Genomic DNA, 16,779 nt, shown 5'->3' with positions numbered 1-16,779 from the left:
ATAATAATTTAAGACACCATTGCAAGACTCCTTACCATTGTAGCTTACAGTCAAATGAAGGCTAGGACTAGTGTCATGAACACATCTGCCCCAAGCAGAGAAACACAGCAGGAGTTTGGAAGCAGGCAGGCAGCTGGGAGTAGTCCTCATCCCCTGACACAGAATGGAATGTAGATAAGGTGTCAGTAGAGAGTGGGAGAAGCCAGCTCGCTCAAGAAGCACAGGCAGCTTCGGAAAACAGGAGGGGTAGATTTTCATCACTGGAAGAGGAGTTAATTAACCCCTGGAGTCCAAAGAACAGACGTATGGGAAAGGTCTTAGACAGAAAACAAACCCAGAAGTGTAAGGGTCATAGGTTCAGAATATTCTGCAGAACCCGGAAACATTCCCCAGAAGGGTCAACTGACTCGTAAGGCAGATGCTCGGTTAGACCCAAGGCTAATTCTTTGTATTGCAATAAATCTTCAAGCTAATTACGACGTGTGCTGTGTTATCAAGATGGCAGCCTTGGCTCCTGACAACTAGGTTGTCCTAAGACTGACCTCTGGGGCAATCTCACCATGGCAGATGGAAGCTACCTATGGCTTCCTGATTCAGTTGTTAGCAATGAAACGTGGGACCAACCACATAGAAGTGACCCACACTGAGTTTGAATCTGCTCTCTCCAGAGAATATCTATCTGAGAAACTAAATAACTTCACTTTCAGTAAAGTGAAGTGAAAATTCCTATAAGTGAGTGTCATCACTATAAGCTATTTTAAACCTTAGACGATAAAATAAAATGTTTAGTGCTTTTGATATTTCAAAATAATAGCTAGAAGATGCCATGGCTCGCTACTCACCCACCAAGGTTTGGAAATAGACTGCTTGAAACCGTGTGACAAGAAGTGGTACCTATGACAGGTCACATGCTTATGCAACCTGAACTTTAAAAGCAACCTGATCTACTATTTTGCACCAATTTAGAATGTGATCCTTCTGTTTACTTTTTTAGTTTATTGGAGGTTCATTGCAGGGTCTTTCAATTGTAAAATTCCAAATACGGATGTTTTGGTACTATCATCAAGCACAGGTCAAAGTATGCAGCAGTGCTTTACAGCTGGTGTTTGTCTAAGGAAGGTGGAGCTATGTTCCGCACAGAAAAGTTGGAAGAAACTTACAAAAATAAAGCTTGGGCTGAAAAATACAGAAAGTAGGAAAGCCATAATTTGTGCAATTATAAAACTAATAGTAAAAAGGATCTCAAGAAAATCTCTGGACCCAGATCTGTCAAACATGCAAGATCTTATGCAACTCCAGAAAAATAAGTTGATTCAAACCTTCTTGTATATATCTTAACACCCACGCAAGATTGTGAATCAGCAGAGCAAAAGTGGTAGTTTATTCCTGATTAATGTAGCAATGTTTGCCAAGAGAGCTTCCCACAAAACAACATGTCAGACATCATACAGGGTTTTTGCTCCTGTTGCCCCCTTGCTTCCCCAGTGTCCTTGCATGGCACTTAGCTTGCTGGGGCCAAAAGTTGTCCTAAAATAAAGACCATCTGCCATCAGGATGCTACTAGCTGTGCTGTTTGACATAATTAAAGAAATATGTGTTTTAGGCCTGGTTCAGATGTAAAGTCTGGAATTTTTTTTCTTAAGTAATTTTTATTTGCGTTTTTACATACAGTTCAAAAAGAGTAAGTAAAGCTTAAATGGAGAAAAATGGAAATAAAACCACAACCAAACCAGGACACAACACAAATGTATTGCTCTGCTTTCCTTTGGACCACATCAGCGAGGCCAGGGGGTGGGTCTTGTTGTCTGGGCAGCCCAGGACTTCCATACACACTGTCCAGGCTTGTGCCCTGGGAGGTCACTTTATTACTGCTAATGCAGCCGTTTGGGTGGAGGTGTACTCGTTGACTCACGAGACAGAAGATGCCAACATTTTAGACATGGAGGATTTCCTCAGTGCTCTGCAGGAGATACCCCAAGGAGGGAAGGTATTTGGCAGGAGGAAAATCAGCCTTGATGGGATGATGTTTGTATCACTCAGGCTGGCTGTCCAGCTCAGCCAGGAGGGCTGAGTGGAGAGATGCCTCTGCTCAAACCAGCCCCTACTCCCAAGTCTGGCATAAAGCAGGGAGTGGATTGCTCTGCTCTTCCCTAAAAAATAAATGTGATTGGCAGTCTTATTTGCTAGCTACATAAAGCTTTTATGTAATAATATAATGTAACGCAGGGAAAAGAATGCAAAGCATAGAAGGATGATTCAACTAGGGCAAAGGTAAAAATGGTTGAAGTTCATGAAGTGAAAGTGGGGTTTAATATTTGCAAAACGATCTAGATAAATAGGTTGTACTGCACCGTCACACAGTGGCAGTTATAAAAATAGACTAACCATCTGTAATGTTCTCATATGGATGCAATATTAGGAATCATGCACAATGGTGGGGGAACATGGCAATATTGTTTTCCTGCTTAAGAATGTGGTTACAGAACTAGACTTTAGATCATATGGGAGCCAAATGTTTGGAAAGAAATGAACATCATGTGGCAGCAGGCCGGGTAGAAGGTGTGATAGTTATTCCTGGAATGAACAGGGATAAAAAAAAAATCCAGCTCAGCATTTCAACTTTCTGAAGTGACCATTTGGTAGCCATAAAGAGCCAAAACTCTTGCATGATAGGAGATATGAAAAATAAGGACACTGTGTGCAGTCACTTGCACTCAGCCCAAGGACACTTAAAGATTAAATAAAGATAACTCTGCCTGGCTATGATGGGTTGTACATATTGGAATGTTAATAATGAAATCACTATACTAACATAGCATGAGAAAATTACATGATGGTGCTGCTAAACTTTATCCTAAGCCACTTCCTCCCACATCTGTTAACTTTTTGCATTTAGTGTACTTTGATTCACAGATTTAGGACGCTGTAGGTCTGCTTATTGTGTTTCCAATTAATTACAGACAATCCTGTGCTTGAGATAGGAAGAGGAAATCGATTAGTATGACACACATACTGTAGTATAATGATGCAGAGTTATTTTATTTCAGCTGGAAAATGGAGATGGTGAAGCAAAATAAGTGAAATGTCATTGTAAATAATTTATTGATGTTGTTGCAGTAGCATGCTAAGCCAGTATCTGGGCCTATTTTGCAGGTCTTAGATCAGCACATACACAATGACTTGGAGCTGAAGATGTGATCTGACAACAGCCTTTGCATTTGAAGAGTTACAAGGTGATACAAACACTCTTTCTTTATTGTTGTACAGTGGTACCTCTACTTACAAATAACTCTACTTATGAATTTTTCTACTTACAAATGGAGCTCCGTCCGCCATCTTGGATGCGGTTTAGATAGGATTTTTTCTACTTACGAATTTTTAGATAGGGTTACTTCGACTTACGAATTTTTTCTCCTAATGCATTCCTATGGGATTCGACTTACAATTTTTTTCGACTTACAAATGTGTGTTCGGAACGCATTAAATTCGTAAGTAGATGTACCACTGTATCTGTAAAGGGCAATTTACACATGAGATGAATTCAAACAGACATATTAGCTTTTGCACCTATAACAGTAATTTTACATATCCAGGTAGCACATTTCCATTCTAACATTGTTGCTCCTAATTTGTGTTTCCTAATTAGCACCTGCTTTTCCAGCTGTTTTTCAAAGTAGCCCATTTTATATTTGCTCTCTTTCCTTCTCATAGTCTCCTATTTTCATTCCTGTTAGTTCTTTCACTTCTTCATATTCATTTTAGTATGCTCTAATTCTGGATGTACCTTTTAAATTAAAAACATTTTTTTCTGTGCAGCGATTAGGGCACTAAGGATGTGCATCTGAATGGCTTAAACGGCACAGTTAAACACACCCGAATACTGAACGGAATCACTCACACAAATGGTTTATCATGCAGAGCTAGTTCATAGTTCTCTGTCATGTGTGAAATGGGCTTTACAGTACTTTGCAGTTTGCCATACTTTTTTTAAAATAGTTGTGTATGTGCCCTGCAAAGATATGTGCGTATGTGGAGAAATTTCTGTGGAATTGTGATGTAGCAGGATGGTACAAGTGGGAAGAAAAATTAAGAAAGCCAGTTATACATAGAAACATAACAACAACCCCCCCCACCTAAAAAAACTAATGCTGGAACGGGCAGGGCAATATTTATTTTTTGTTTTATGTAAAAGCATTTATAAACAATTTAATACTTTTAAAAATCTCAAAGTGGTGTACAACACAAAAACCATAAACAATATCATTAAAACAACAATACAACATAAAACAGTATAATAAAAGTATTTTAAAACAAAAGTAAGAATTAGGAATCCACAGCAACACAATGCCACCAACTCCTAACTACAGAGACAGTCCAGGAGGATGCCATGATCAGTGTATTGAAAGCCACTGAGAGATAAGCAATGCATTTTTATGTTGTGAACCAACCAACCAGGGTCATCCATCCAAGGCCAATTTTGTCTCAAAGCTGGGCTTGAACCTAAACTGTAATGGGTCAAGATAATCAGCTTCCTTCAAGAGTGTCTGCAGCTGGATTGCTGCTATTCCAGAGTGAAATGAAGGTCTTAGCAGGATTGCTGGCTCCGACTTCTGGAAAATCCCCCAAAGCATTAATAAATCCCTCTAATTCCACAAGTCTTTGGCAGTGGACACTATGAAGGACCCCTCACCACTGCAGGAGGAAGACACATGACGTAAGACCAAACATAACCATGTCTGACCATGACAACGGTTATGTCAAACCTCTCCCTCCCCGCCCATATTCAGACCGCTACCCCTCACACCCTGAGGTAAAGACCAAATCAGGGTATGTATGTGACATCCTATGCATTGGGCTGCTGACAATTTTGAACAGCCCCGTGGATTTCATGGAGAACATGGAAGTTTTGATCTTACCCTACACTTGATATAGCTATTGAGCTACCAGAACCAGTGCCATGGAATTCTCCCAACACCACACCTTGAGGCCACCAAGGTACAGGCCTTCATAGCGCACCCCAGGATGGAAAGGCTTCCTGGTGAACAAGACACTAGCTCTATGGGCCACAGAGACGCCCCTTCTCTGGACTTCCAAACAAGGTGGATGCTGCACCAGATATCTGTTAAAGCTTGAGTCAAATCCACTCTGCCCAACTCACCCAGGTCTGAGTAATACAGGCTAGGCAGGTTCCTTCATTCGTAATCAAACTAAACAGCAGCACCAACTCAGTTGGCCACCAGGTGCCTGTAGTGAATGGACTGTGTAGTCATCAAGATCGCCCATAGACCCAATGCCCCCCCCGACCTGTGGTCACTTGTATAGGGTCACCATCAGTCTCCTCTCCTCTACTGTGTCTCACATCCCGACTCGTACACATTCACTTCCAAATCTCAGGACCCTGAATAAGAAGCTCCCAACACAATTGCCCAACAGATCACATTGCCATGAACCATATATCTTGTGGATGTGTCCATGATTGGTTGCCATGCTCTTATCAGGTCACCATTTCCCAGCACTCTGCCTCTCAATCAAAATACTAGGTTAGGCCTTTCACCCAGGAATCAACCCAATCAACAAGTCAAACTAACTAGGGAATCATTCATTTGAGGGTGACCCTACAGAATCCCTGTGGAGCTGATGATTAAGGCAGACAAAGGTGCCTGCTATTAGGAACTGCCAAGTCTCGGCTGGCTGGCCATTCTAGGAAGCCAAACCCCTTTGCAGAGCCAAACTGCCCTGCAAGAACATCACAGGTCAAAGTGACAAGCAAGCAGCAGATGCGGAGGAGATGGTCTGAGCGTCTTCTGCATCTGCTGCTATGGGTGACTGCTCTTCATCAGAAAATCTACTCAAAATTATGTTATCTACATAAAATTTAATATCTGGAACGTGAAAGATTATGAAACATTTGAACATTAGGAAAATAACAAAACAAATAGAAAGGTTGCCATCATAAAATGCTTACATTGCATGCAAAGAAACTCAAGAATAGTGCACTATCTGAATAGAAAATGTCACCAGTTTATGGGCTGTATTATTTACTTGCTCTATTTTTTATCATAGAAATTTCACAAAAACTTGCTGTTGGCAGCTATGCCCTAAATTACAGTGTTTTGGGGCACATTTAAAGATAAATTGGAGGGCATACTTAGAACAGATTTTCTGATGAAGTGTTAATACTCAATGAAAGGGCTTCCTAATCAACTATTTTCCTGCAGACAACAGGACGAATGCCAGATATCTAAGCCGCCTTATGGCAGTTCTGGTGCTAAAAGGCTCAAGTAATCAACTGTTGTTGAATATGCCATTTGTATATTGTATCCATATTCATGTTGCATGTGGATTTTTTTTGGTATTCACTTAATACAGAAGCACAACCTTTCTAAGCAAGTAATAATAGTGAAATATTACTGGCCGCCTGTAGTATTAATGGAATGTTGTGCGTTTAATAATGATAAAACACACTTAAGAACAAGTCTTTTCCACATACAAGATGGCACTTGCCTGTATAAAAATATGAATTTTATTACAGGGTTATTTGGAATATAATTTAACTGTAGTGTTATATGATGCAAGGTATTTATTGTATACCACTTGGTAGAGGAAAGAAGGGATGCTTTCTTAAGAAGTATCTTTATTACAAGTTGGTTAGCATATACTAGTTATGTAACATACATAAAATAATTAAAATTGGCTAGTTACAACCATAGAAGTAGTGTACATTTTAAACAGCCACAAAACAGAATAATTATACAAAGTACATATAAAAGTACTTCATATACGAAGAAAAATACATAAATGTGCAAACACCATTTTTCATAGGTGGTGGTTTATCGGCTGAAAATGCTAGAAAAATCCTTCATTTCTGTTTGTTTTTGGGATTCCAATGTATTTAAAACAGATGTATTTCCTAGTCTGAGTACAATGTGAAATCTGTATTTAATTTAAAAAATATAGAAAAAGTAGTGGTTTTTTTTTAAAAAAGGTAAACAATTTCAGTAACTGAAATTCTATAAATGAAGTCAGTTTGGTTAGTTGGTAGTGACCCCGTTCACATGAGATTGTAAACCATGGTTTGATGTTAGAATGAAAAGCCACAATGAGCCTTGGGCTCATATGCTTCCTTACCTCCTCACCTCTAGCACACTTGCGATGAGCAGAATGAAAGCTCCCTCTTCCCTTTTACATCAATCACATTTGAATATTCTGTCCGATTCCTAAACTGTACCTGCTATTAACTATCATTAGTGAAAATAACCCAGCTTTGTAAAATACGGGTTGAAGTTGCCTTGTTTTCACTAATTACAGTTAAGATCAGGCACCCCCAAACTCGCCCCTCCAGATGTGTATTGGGACTACAACTCCCATGCTCCCTAGCTAACAGGATCAGTAGTCAGGGATGATGGGACTTGTAGTCCCAAAACATCTGGAGGGCCAAGTTTGGGGATGCCTGGTTAAGACTAAACAGTTTGAGTGGGAAGCTTTTGAGCTGTTCCTCTTTGCTGCACCAGAAGAGGAGGGAATAGCATGTAAGCCCAACACTTGCTGGTTTGTCATTGTTACACTTGACCATAGTTTAGCACGACATGTGAATGTAGCCATTAAGTTACAAGCAACATTACTAAACACTAGAAAATACTGACCAGTATGTACAAACTCTGACATATTAGTTTGATATTTAAACATATTAGTACTTAAAACAAAAACATGACATGTTAGTTATCTAGAGACTCTACACTCAAAGTCATCACAGATTGCACCAAGTCAAACTTGTTATTAATTTTGGACTGTAAAAAAACCAACAACATTCCTCAAAGATTTTTAAGATGAACAAACACAATGTTAGCAAATGTAAAAAAATCTAAAAACATTCTTCCAATTCATGTGCAAAAATGTTTTTAAAGTATCAAATCACACCATATTATGCCCAATTATGTACATATTCTTTATCTGAAATCACTGTTATCTAGCTAGCATTCTGCTATAAATAATTTACCTCTATCCTTCAAATGTCTGCTTTCAAGGATTTCAGTGCAAGTGTTTGTTTTGTTTAGTGCATTTATCATTGTTATTTCATTTTACAACGAGCAGAACAGCACATAAATTAATATACAACTTTTTATATTTCTTAGGCTTTTCTCCCAAGTGATTTGTAGAAGGTTTTGACCTTTGTCAGTTTTATTGTTGTCTTCATTTATCTTCTGCCACAGGTAAAGAGAATGTAAATAAAAAAATGATGTATCCTTCAACTATCTAGATATATCTGGAGACAAAAATACCAGGAAAGAAACATTTCTTAAACATTTTTGGTGTCTAGAATAAATGTCTTAAGACTCTGTCATGCATATTTTTTGGTTTCCAAACCATGGTTACAGGGCTAGAGGATAGCCTGCACAATCCATTCTTTCCATCCCCTCTGGGAAGTGCCACATCTCAGAGGGTTGGAGAAGTCTCCTGAAAAATGTGGGCTATAGTGTGTTGGGTGGTAGTGGGGAGGGAAAAATTACCTGAAATTTGGCTGAGGAACCTTGCATGAGCCTGATTATACACACTTCCTCCCTTCCCACTATACAGCCCTGTACAACCACAAGCAACATTTTTTCAGGAGGGTCCCTCAGCCGTCTGGAGAAAACAATAGTTGTGCAAACTGTATTCTGTTTATGCATCTGTGGGATACAATTCCTAATGGGTCTTGAAGATTTTAAGAATGCTGTATAAGATTTACTAGCCTGACAATTGACTCCCTTTCTGAAACACTGGAAAATAGAGGGTTATTTGGAAGAAACTGTTCACAAATAGCAAGCCTGAGATAACAGCATATCCCAGTACAATGCAGCCTGATCATCAGGCCTGCAATTCTACTGAAGAGAACCATTTTGCAGGCAGAGAAGTTAATTGATTTTGAGTGTTCTCCAAATGGAGAGTCATAATACAGGCTATACGGTTAAGGAAAGGCAATGTTCTGAGTATTTATGGCTGAAATATAAGGCTGCTTGATCTGCAACAACAAATCATCTTATAATCCAAAGTGATTTTATTTGCATACAGAATCATTTCCTTTCTGCTGTTGGCAGCAAAGCAAAATTCCTAATTATGCATCTGAAATACAGCTCTGTATTCGGTCCATCCACTGCTGGGCACTTTGTGCATCTTGGGCACAGAAATTATATACACGCTTACTTGTCTTCAGCTGCAAAATGAAAAGTAAAGATAAGAAAATTGTGTCCTTAAAATGCATTCAATTTCCATACTTTCTTAAGTATAATTTTAGAGCTTATTGTGGCCAATTTATACTTTGTGCAGCACACATTAATTTGGTTACAGGTAGGTAGCCGTGTTGGTCTGAGTCGAAGCAAAATAAAAAAATTCCTTCAGTAGCACCTTAAAGACCAACTAAGTTTATATTTTGGTATGAGCTTTCGTGTGCATGCACACTTCTTCAGATACACAGTGTATCTGAAGAAGTGTGCATGCACACGAAAGCTCATACCAAAATATAAACTTAGTTGGTCTTTAAGGTGCTACTGAAGGAATTTTTTTATTTTACATTAATTTGGTGTTTGTAGATCACATGTCTCCCAGTGATAAATTGTAATTTTTGACAGGAGGACCCAACTATTAAGGAACTACTGCCAGCTCATGGTTCCCACTTCATGTCTCAGTGTTTACAGAAGATGCATTTCCCCTTCAGACATTAGGTTTAGCAAGAGATACGCTAAAGACAGATAGCAAACTCGCCTCCTTCAGAATGTTTAAATTTGACTCTGGAAATATATGAATAGTCTTACTTAAAGAGAATAAAATACACAGTCTTTAATAATGGCTAGAACTGATACTTCTTGAGATGTTATTGTATTGCTTGTATTTCACCTTCCCAGAAAAAGTGCTAAAATTTGGGCTGGCAACTTGAAAATCCTACATACTAAGTAATAACCCTCAAAAGGTTATTTTTTGTTTCATTCCAATATATATATATAAAGTTGTCAATTTTGGTTATAGAGGAGTTCCATGCATTTGGGCTGACAATGGCTTCCAAACAAGATACAGTGGTACCTTGGTTCTTGAACAAAATCAGTGTTGCCTGTTCGGGTTCCGAAAAATGTTCGGAAGTGGAAGCAATTACTTCTGGGTTTTCGGTGTTCAAGAACTGAAATGTATGACAACAGAGCCATTCAGGAACCAAGGTTCCACTGTACAGGCATTGTATGAACGGTCGGGAACATTATTCCTATGGGCTCTTTTCCTCCTCAAAGAAGGTTTGGGAGGATTGCAGAAATCTAGACGAAATTCATATTATGCATATATGCCTGTGACACATTAAAATGAATTAGTGATATGGGGGTGGGAATTTATCTGTTCAGGATCATTGTCCTGCCATTGACAGGCAGAATATTTGGGACATTTTTGCCTTACACTTGAGTAGGTATGCTGAAACTCATATTCAAAAGGGTGCAGCCATGAATAGCAGTGTGCTCTTTTATCAGCATTCAAGAGTAAAACCAATATGCGTAAATCAAGAGCCTTACCTTAGCAGCAGATAGCAGTGTTGTTTTATCTATTTTATTTTTAAAAAGTTTTCTTATAATGGCGAACGGGACTAAGGCTATCTGATGAAAACTTCAAAAACATGAAGTTCGCTTAATGTGAGTGTATGTGTGTGTTTGAGAGAGAGATGCAAACACATAGTGGAAGTAGGGATTTTTGGTACTAATATGAAGTAGTCCAAGGTCTGTAGCCAATATACTTACATCAAAGAATGCTCTCTCATTCGCATGCTTTGGAGCACCCATAGTAGGTGAAGCAGGTATCACACTTTCTACTTCTGCAAGATCAATATGGCCCTTGCAGCATGCATCCTCAACAGAATCATAATATCTTAGCTAGTAACAAAAAAAGAAAATTATGCACTATGGAAAAGAACAACAAGCAAATTCATAGCTGCCAAGTCTCCCATATTCCCCGGGAAACCCCCGTTTTTCCAGCTGTTCCCAGCTGGAAAAACAGATTTTTACTTACCGTCCGGGGGAGGTGGCTCCTGCACATGTCTGGAGTCTCTGGACATGCGCAGAAGCGATTTCTGGCGTGGTGGCCATTTTGGAACTGGGCGGAGCATGCTCAGAAGCGACTTTCGATGCTGCTCTGCCCAGTTCCAAAATGGCCGCAGCGCGACTTCCGGCGCGGTGGCCATTTTGGAACTGGGCAGAGCATGCTCAGAAGTGACTTCCGGTGCTGCTCTACCCAGTTCCAAAATAGCAGCAGCGCCACTTCTGGGCTGCCGATCCCTTATTTTTCCGGCAGGAACTTGGCAGGTATGCAAATTACACATTTGAGAACCTAACAATTGCCATAGTTTTCACAGAGTTTGAACCACTAGGACTTGGATAGACTGCAATTTACAAATATTGGAGCAACTTGCTGCTTATAAATTCTGCAAAGAAATACAGTGTAAGGAAATACATCAAACTACGGTAGGTATTATTCAATGGCAGCTCTCAAAATTCCACTCAAAGGCACTTGAGTTCACAAATTCAGAGGTGCTTGCCATATATGTTCCAAAGGCAAGTGTGATATAAATACTTAGGAGCGTTGAAGTAAGAGCTAGGACCACCGTTCAAATCTCCACTGAGTCATAAACCTCACTAGGTGACCCTGGGCTACTCGCTCAGCCTAACCTACCTCACAAGGCTTCTTGTGAGGATGAAATCTCCTTGCTTCACTAATTTGATAAGGTGCCCAAACTCAGCCTCTTAAAGAAACATTTGTGAGCAGGGAGATCAGATAGTACAATTGCTTTCTCCCCCCAGCCTAGTGGTATCTTCACATAATTATTTACTGCAGTCTCTGCAAAACTTATTTTGCACGAATAATACATTTATTCTGTTAGAAAACAGAAGTAGATCTTACTTGGTGTTTGGTAACATCTAGCACAAACCAACGAGGTTTCCAGCCTTTCAACAAAGCTCCTCTTTTGTAAAGTGTACCTTCAAATGATCTTAAGGAAAAGAAAAGAAATGCATTTACTCTTAAGCTCTCTAGTACAGGGGTCCCCAAACTAAGGCCCGGGGGCCGGATTGCCTTCTAAATCCGGCCCGCGGATGGTCCAGGAATCAGCATGTTTTTACATGAGTAGAATGTGTCCTTTTATTTAAAATGCATCTCTGGGTTATTTGTGAGGCATAGGAATTTGTTCATATTTTTTTCCAAAATATAGTCCGGCCCCCCACAAGGTCTGAGGGACAGTGGCCTCCTGCTGAAAAGGTTTGCTGACCCCTGCTCTAGTATCACCTAAGTAAACATTTATGTATCAGTAATTACCTCATATTTCTCATTAAATCCATGTAATTAAATCCATATTTTCTTTAATGAGAATTGTACATGCATCCCTACAAGGTCAATGCATTTGGAGTAGTGTGATCCTTGGATAACCATGAGGTTTAAAGTGTTTTATCAAAAGTACTGTTTGTATTGTATGCCAGACTATGTAGCAATTATTTCTTTGTGTAGAGTCTTAATGCAACTAGCATCTTGCCTCTAAATGGAATATGGCCATTAGGAGGAAAGAAGCCAGATGCCCCAGATTGTAAATGGGCATACTTATGAATTAAGCTGAAAATAAAAATAAAAATGCAGATTTAATAAATGGTATCTCATTTTTCAAAAGCATTAAATACTCAGCATACATCCCCCAGAAACGTTTCTTCTTTGAGCCAAGGATTTACCTCAAAATTCTTTTGAAGAAAAAAAATGCAAATAATGTGAATAAAACAGTATTTTTAAAATAGCAAAATTTATAAGAGAGACAGTAGCTAGTTGTCTGTACTTGATTTGTCTGGCTTTCTATTTCAATATGGTATTGTTTTAATACCCTGATTACTTTTTTGTTATATTTGATGAGCTGCAGTTTGAAACAGCAGATTAAGAAATGGATGTGACTCTCCTTCCTGGCTGAAAAAGAGGTGTATCATATGCTAATCACTCAAATTACCTATTTTCATCATTCTTTGATGTGAACTGATTGTACAACGTAGTTACTCTCCTTTCCACACCATTGGAGGGTGAGATGTTGGTGTTCTGTTCTTCACCCAATCCACTGTCTGGTAGGTGTAACAAAGACCTCTTTTGATAAGAATGCAGATTGGCAGACATTATTGATGATGAGCCAGAAGGATGTCTCCGATGCTTTGAAAAAGTAATAAAATTTCAAGAAGTTTTAAGATGGAGGGGTAGCCAAGGTTTCAACAAAGCAACATTCTAAACTGGGATTCCTGGCTGGTTTAAGTTAGAACCACAGTGACCATTAAAACATTTTGGCAAGAGTACAGAACACCAATTCATAGGGTGAATTAAAAGTGTAAGGAGCTGAATTACTATAGCTGACCTCATTAGACAATACTATTTTCTTCATACATTGACAAAACAAAGAGTATAACTATTTCACAAAATTCTTAAAATCAGAAATAACCAGGAAGAGGGACTGGGAAAACCACCACTGTGTGGTAGATCTAAGCAAATCTAAAACTGCCACTTTTACTTTAAACAGGTAAGAATTCAATTTCAGAAGGTGCTTTGGTCACAACTCTTGCCAGCCTTTGTTTGAAGAAGGAATGCAATTACTGATCAGTGTGCCTTCTGCCACTTACATTGTCCTGCCTTGTATCTTCTTTCACATTTACTTTGACTTTTTCCCACAATGGCTGCCACCTTTCTGGGCTTTGATTTAACTTGTTCTCCAATCTTTCGATTTCCTGAAAACAACGGAAGCGGTTTTTCCTGACATTAAATATTTCTGACGGTTTGTTTATATCATTAAAACAAAAGCTACAAGTGCTTGCCATGATGAAAAATGATGAAAAGGGCTGGATATGTTTTTTAAAAGAGTATTTGCAAAATTCAGGCCGAGTGCTATGACATCAATATTACAAACTGCCAAGAGTAACATTTACCCTGTTTTTTTAAGGAACAGTACCCAACTGTAATAAAAAACCAAAATGAAACAGAAAAACTTATTTAGTATGTATGCCAGACTGTAAGTTGTTCTTGTTGTGAAACTGGGAATTTGAACTCTTTGGTAGCTTCTTGCGACCTTTTATTAATGTATGTTCCTATGTGAATTTTTCGTGAGATAGGAGTTTGATTTGTGCATCTGATTAAACAATATTTAAAATTAGCTATGGTTTAATGTGAATTAGCAGCATATCATGGATACTTTGCTCCTGCCATGTTCCTGTTCCTGCCGGGCTATCATGAAACAAGCCATAGTCTGGTTTATCATATTGTCTGAGCTTGAGCTCATGGTTTGTTTCTCTTGAAACAAACCATAACCATTGTTTCTCTTGAAACAAACCATAAGCAGATGAATGCAAGAGCACAAGGAACACGAAACTTTGTGAAAGATACTATATGAGTTAATGTCAGATATGCTTTTCGTCTGCTATAGTATGGCTCAGAGCCTAATGTTTAGCTCCATGACCCCAAAGAGCATTGTGCTCTGCAAATACAACTTTCCTTCTGTTCACAGGGTTAAAAGTTAGGATCTAAGCCTCTATGTTCTAAAGTGAAGTATAAATTCTAGGACGGGTTGGCAAGGTTTATCTTGCCTGGGCCAGTTCACTCCCACGGAGATTGCTCCATGGGCTGGATCGCATCTGTGCAGACGCAATTTACGGCGTCTGCGCAGATGCAATTTCTGGTGCCGCGGAACCGAGTCCCCGCTCTGCCAGTTTAGCACAGTGCGCAAGGGACTCGCTGAGCGGGTGGCTTGGTTCGGGGGTTGCTTGTGGGCCTTTTAAACGGCCCCTGTGAGCCGCTTGTGGCCCATGGGCTGCAGGTTGCCAACCCCTGTTCTAGGAACACTGAAAAAGTCATAAACAGCTAGTTGGAGCCAATAGTTATTACAGTGGTGCCTCGCTTAACAAATGCCCTGCTTAACGAAATTTCCGCTTAACGAAAGGATTTTTCGAGCGGAGCTTGCCTCGCTAGACGAATGCGTTTTACGAAAAATTCGTCTAGCGAATCGCGGTTTCCCATAGGAATGCACTGAAATTCAATTAATGCGTTCCTATGGGCAAAAAAAAAAAATTCAAAAAAAATTCAATGCATTCCTATGGGATTCGCTAGACGAATTTTTCGCTATAAGAAAAGACCCGTGGAACGAATTAATTTTGTCTAGCGAGGCACCACTGTATATTTCAAAACCACATTTTATTTACTGCTAAATTACAGTTCTTTCTTCTAAACTGCAGAAGGATTATATGCTAAGAGAAAGGAAAAAACTGAATTCAAGTATATAAAGCTGAACATGGACTATTATTATAGGCTAATTTAGAATCCATTTTTCACAGTATGGAAGCACAGCAAATACTGATTGTAAGCTGAAAATATTTAGGCATTTCCCTGCCCCCCAAATTGATATGTTTGGTATGCATTTTTTGTTGCTTTAAAAGAGCAATTAATTCAGGAAAATGTCTTGCTACTGCTTATTATAAAAACTATTTTAAAGATTTTTAAACACATCTTCCTAACACTTGTCTGCATTCAATACCCTTGATACTACCTAACCATTTTTCAATGGAATTTATTATTACTTAGAAGTTAGCAGGATAACTACACTACATTAGTAGCTCCACTTAGTTTACGCAGATGTGGAGTTTACATGAAGCTAACCAATAGATGCCAGTGCAGTTCTGTTGTACAATGAGAAAAGCTACAAGTTCTTTGTGTGAAATAGTTTAAAATACTCCAATTTGGGCATTTCACAGACAATATCCTAAAGACCACTCACAGACTTTAAAAATCTTGTGATACATTTCAATATTTCCAGAAAAGGACCAACATTCAAAATGTATTGTATTTTGCTAACATAATTTGTACAGACAATTGGTTGGCTTGCAGTTAGTCTGGGAAACAGGCACAGGCAATCCTAACTCAGAAGAGGAGTGGTCTTCCCTTTGAGCCAAAATATCATTTTGCTCTATTTCTGCTTTTGTAAGGGAAATGCATTTTTAAAAATTGAATGGATGTTACCTGACACCAATAGATGCTTAAAAATTTATACTCACATTTAATAGGCTGGTGATGGCATCTGGCTGCACTTTGCTAATGTTGTCATAACATGGCCAGACAATTTTCCTCTTACTGTGGGAAGGTGACATGTCCATTTGGTCAGGTTCATCCAAGGTACTACATTTTGCAGTTACCATGGCCCAGTCATAAGAAGGACCAGTAGCCAAAGTCTCCTCTGTGTAGTAATCCCACTTTTTAAGACTGGATATGTTTACATTTGGTTTTAATGCCTGTAGAAATTAATGCCAGCAGATTAATAATGCATAACAGAACAGCTTTCTAGTATCATTGTCCCCACTTCCTCAAAGGCCAATTGATGTGCACTACTTCAACTGCTCTTCTGTACTTAACATTTGATAGATAACATCTGGAACATACCTGACCTGACCTCAAATTTTTTGCATTGCTGATGCAAGCTGCCTGAATTGTAAGAACAAGATTCAATTTCCTTATTAGGGTAATAAATTAAATTCAAATTTCAGTTTGTCCATACTGTTCAGGGGGTAAATTACCTCTTTATTTCACTTCTAACCTTGGAAAGCCCTCCCTTTCTTTCAAATTCCATTTACCATGGATATATTAGGCTCCTCATTCATCTAGCAAAATAGGTCAGAAAGGTCCTTTAGAAAGGATGTAATAAAATGCTGATAGAAATGGGTGATATTATTAAAACAAATATGGTGAATATTATTTATAGACTCAGAAACGCCACCAATA

General features: G+C 38.9%; 2 protein-coding genes across 5 annotated transcripts in view; one reads left to right on the top strand and one right to left on the bottom strand.

Moving 5' to 3' along the window:
* SWAP70 (switching B cell complex subunit SWAP70) overlaps window positions 1-8,998 on the top strand; it is a 108,655-nt gene extending 99,657 nt beyond the window's left edge. The window contains exon 16 of the transcript XR_009557731.1: window positions 3,154-8,998. The gene's annotated coding sequence lies outside the window, so the exon portion shown is untranslated. The remainder of the gene's footprint in view (window positions 1-3,153) is intronic.
* A 54-nt stretch (window positions 8,999-9,052) lies between these two features.
* The window catches only part of SBF2 (SET binding factor 2), a 217,628-nt gene continuing 209,901 nt past the window's right edge, over window positions 9,053-16,779 (bottom strand). For all 4 annotated transcript variants that reach the window (XM_035119334.2, XM_035119296.2, XM_035119305.2 and 1 more), the window contains 6 exons: window positions 16,059-16,292; window positions 13,641-13,745; window positions 12,986-13,179; window positions 11,905-11,992; window positions 10,749-10,880; window positions 9,053-9,190 (listed from right to left, as the gene is read on the bottom strand). In XM_035119334.2, the coding sequence (XP_034975225.1) occupies window positions 9,092-9,190; window positions 10,749-10,880; window positions 11,905-11,992; window positions 12,986-13,179; window positions 13,641-13,745; window positions 16,059-16,292 (852 nt within the window). In that variant the 3' untranslated portion in view covers window positions 9,053-9,091. The remainder of the gene's footprint in view (window positions 9,191-10,748; window positions 10,881-11,904; window positions 11,993-12,985; window positions 13,180-13,640; window positions 13,746-16,058; window positions 16,293-16,779) is intronic.

This window comes from Zootoca vivipara, chromosome 1 (assembly GCF_963506605.1).
Source record: "Zootoca vivipara chromosome 1, rZooViv1.1, whole genome shotgun sequence".
Lineage (NCBI taxonomy): Eukaryota > Metazoa > Chordata > Lepidosauria > Squamata > Lacertidae > Zootoca > Zootoca vivipara.
The sequence above is the reverse complement of the archived record's forward strand: the minus strand, read 5'-3'. Positions and strand labels throughout refer to the sequence as shown.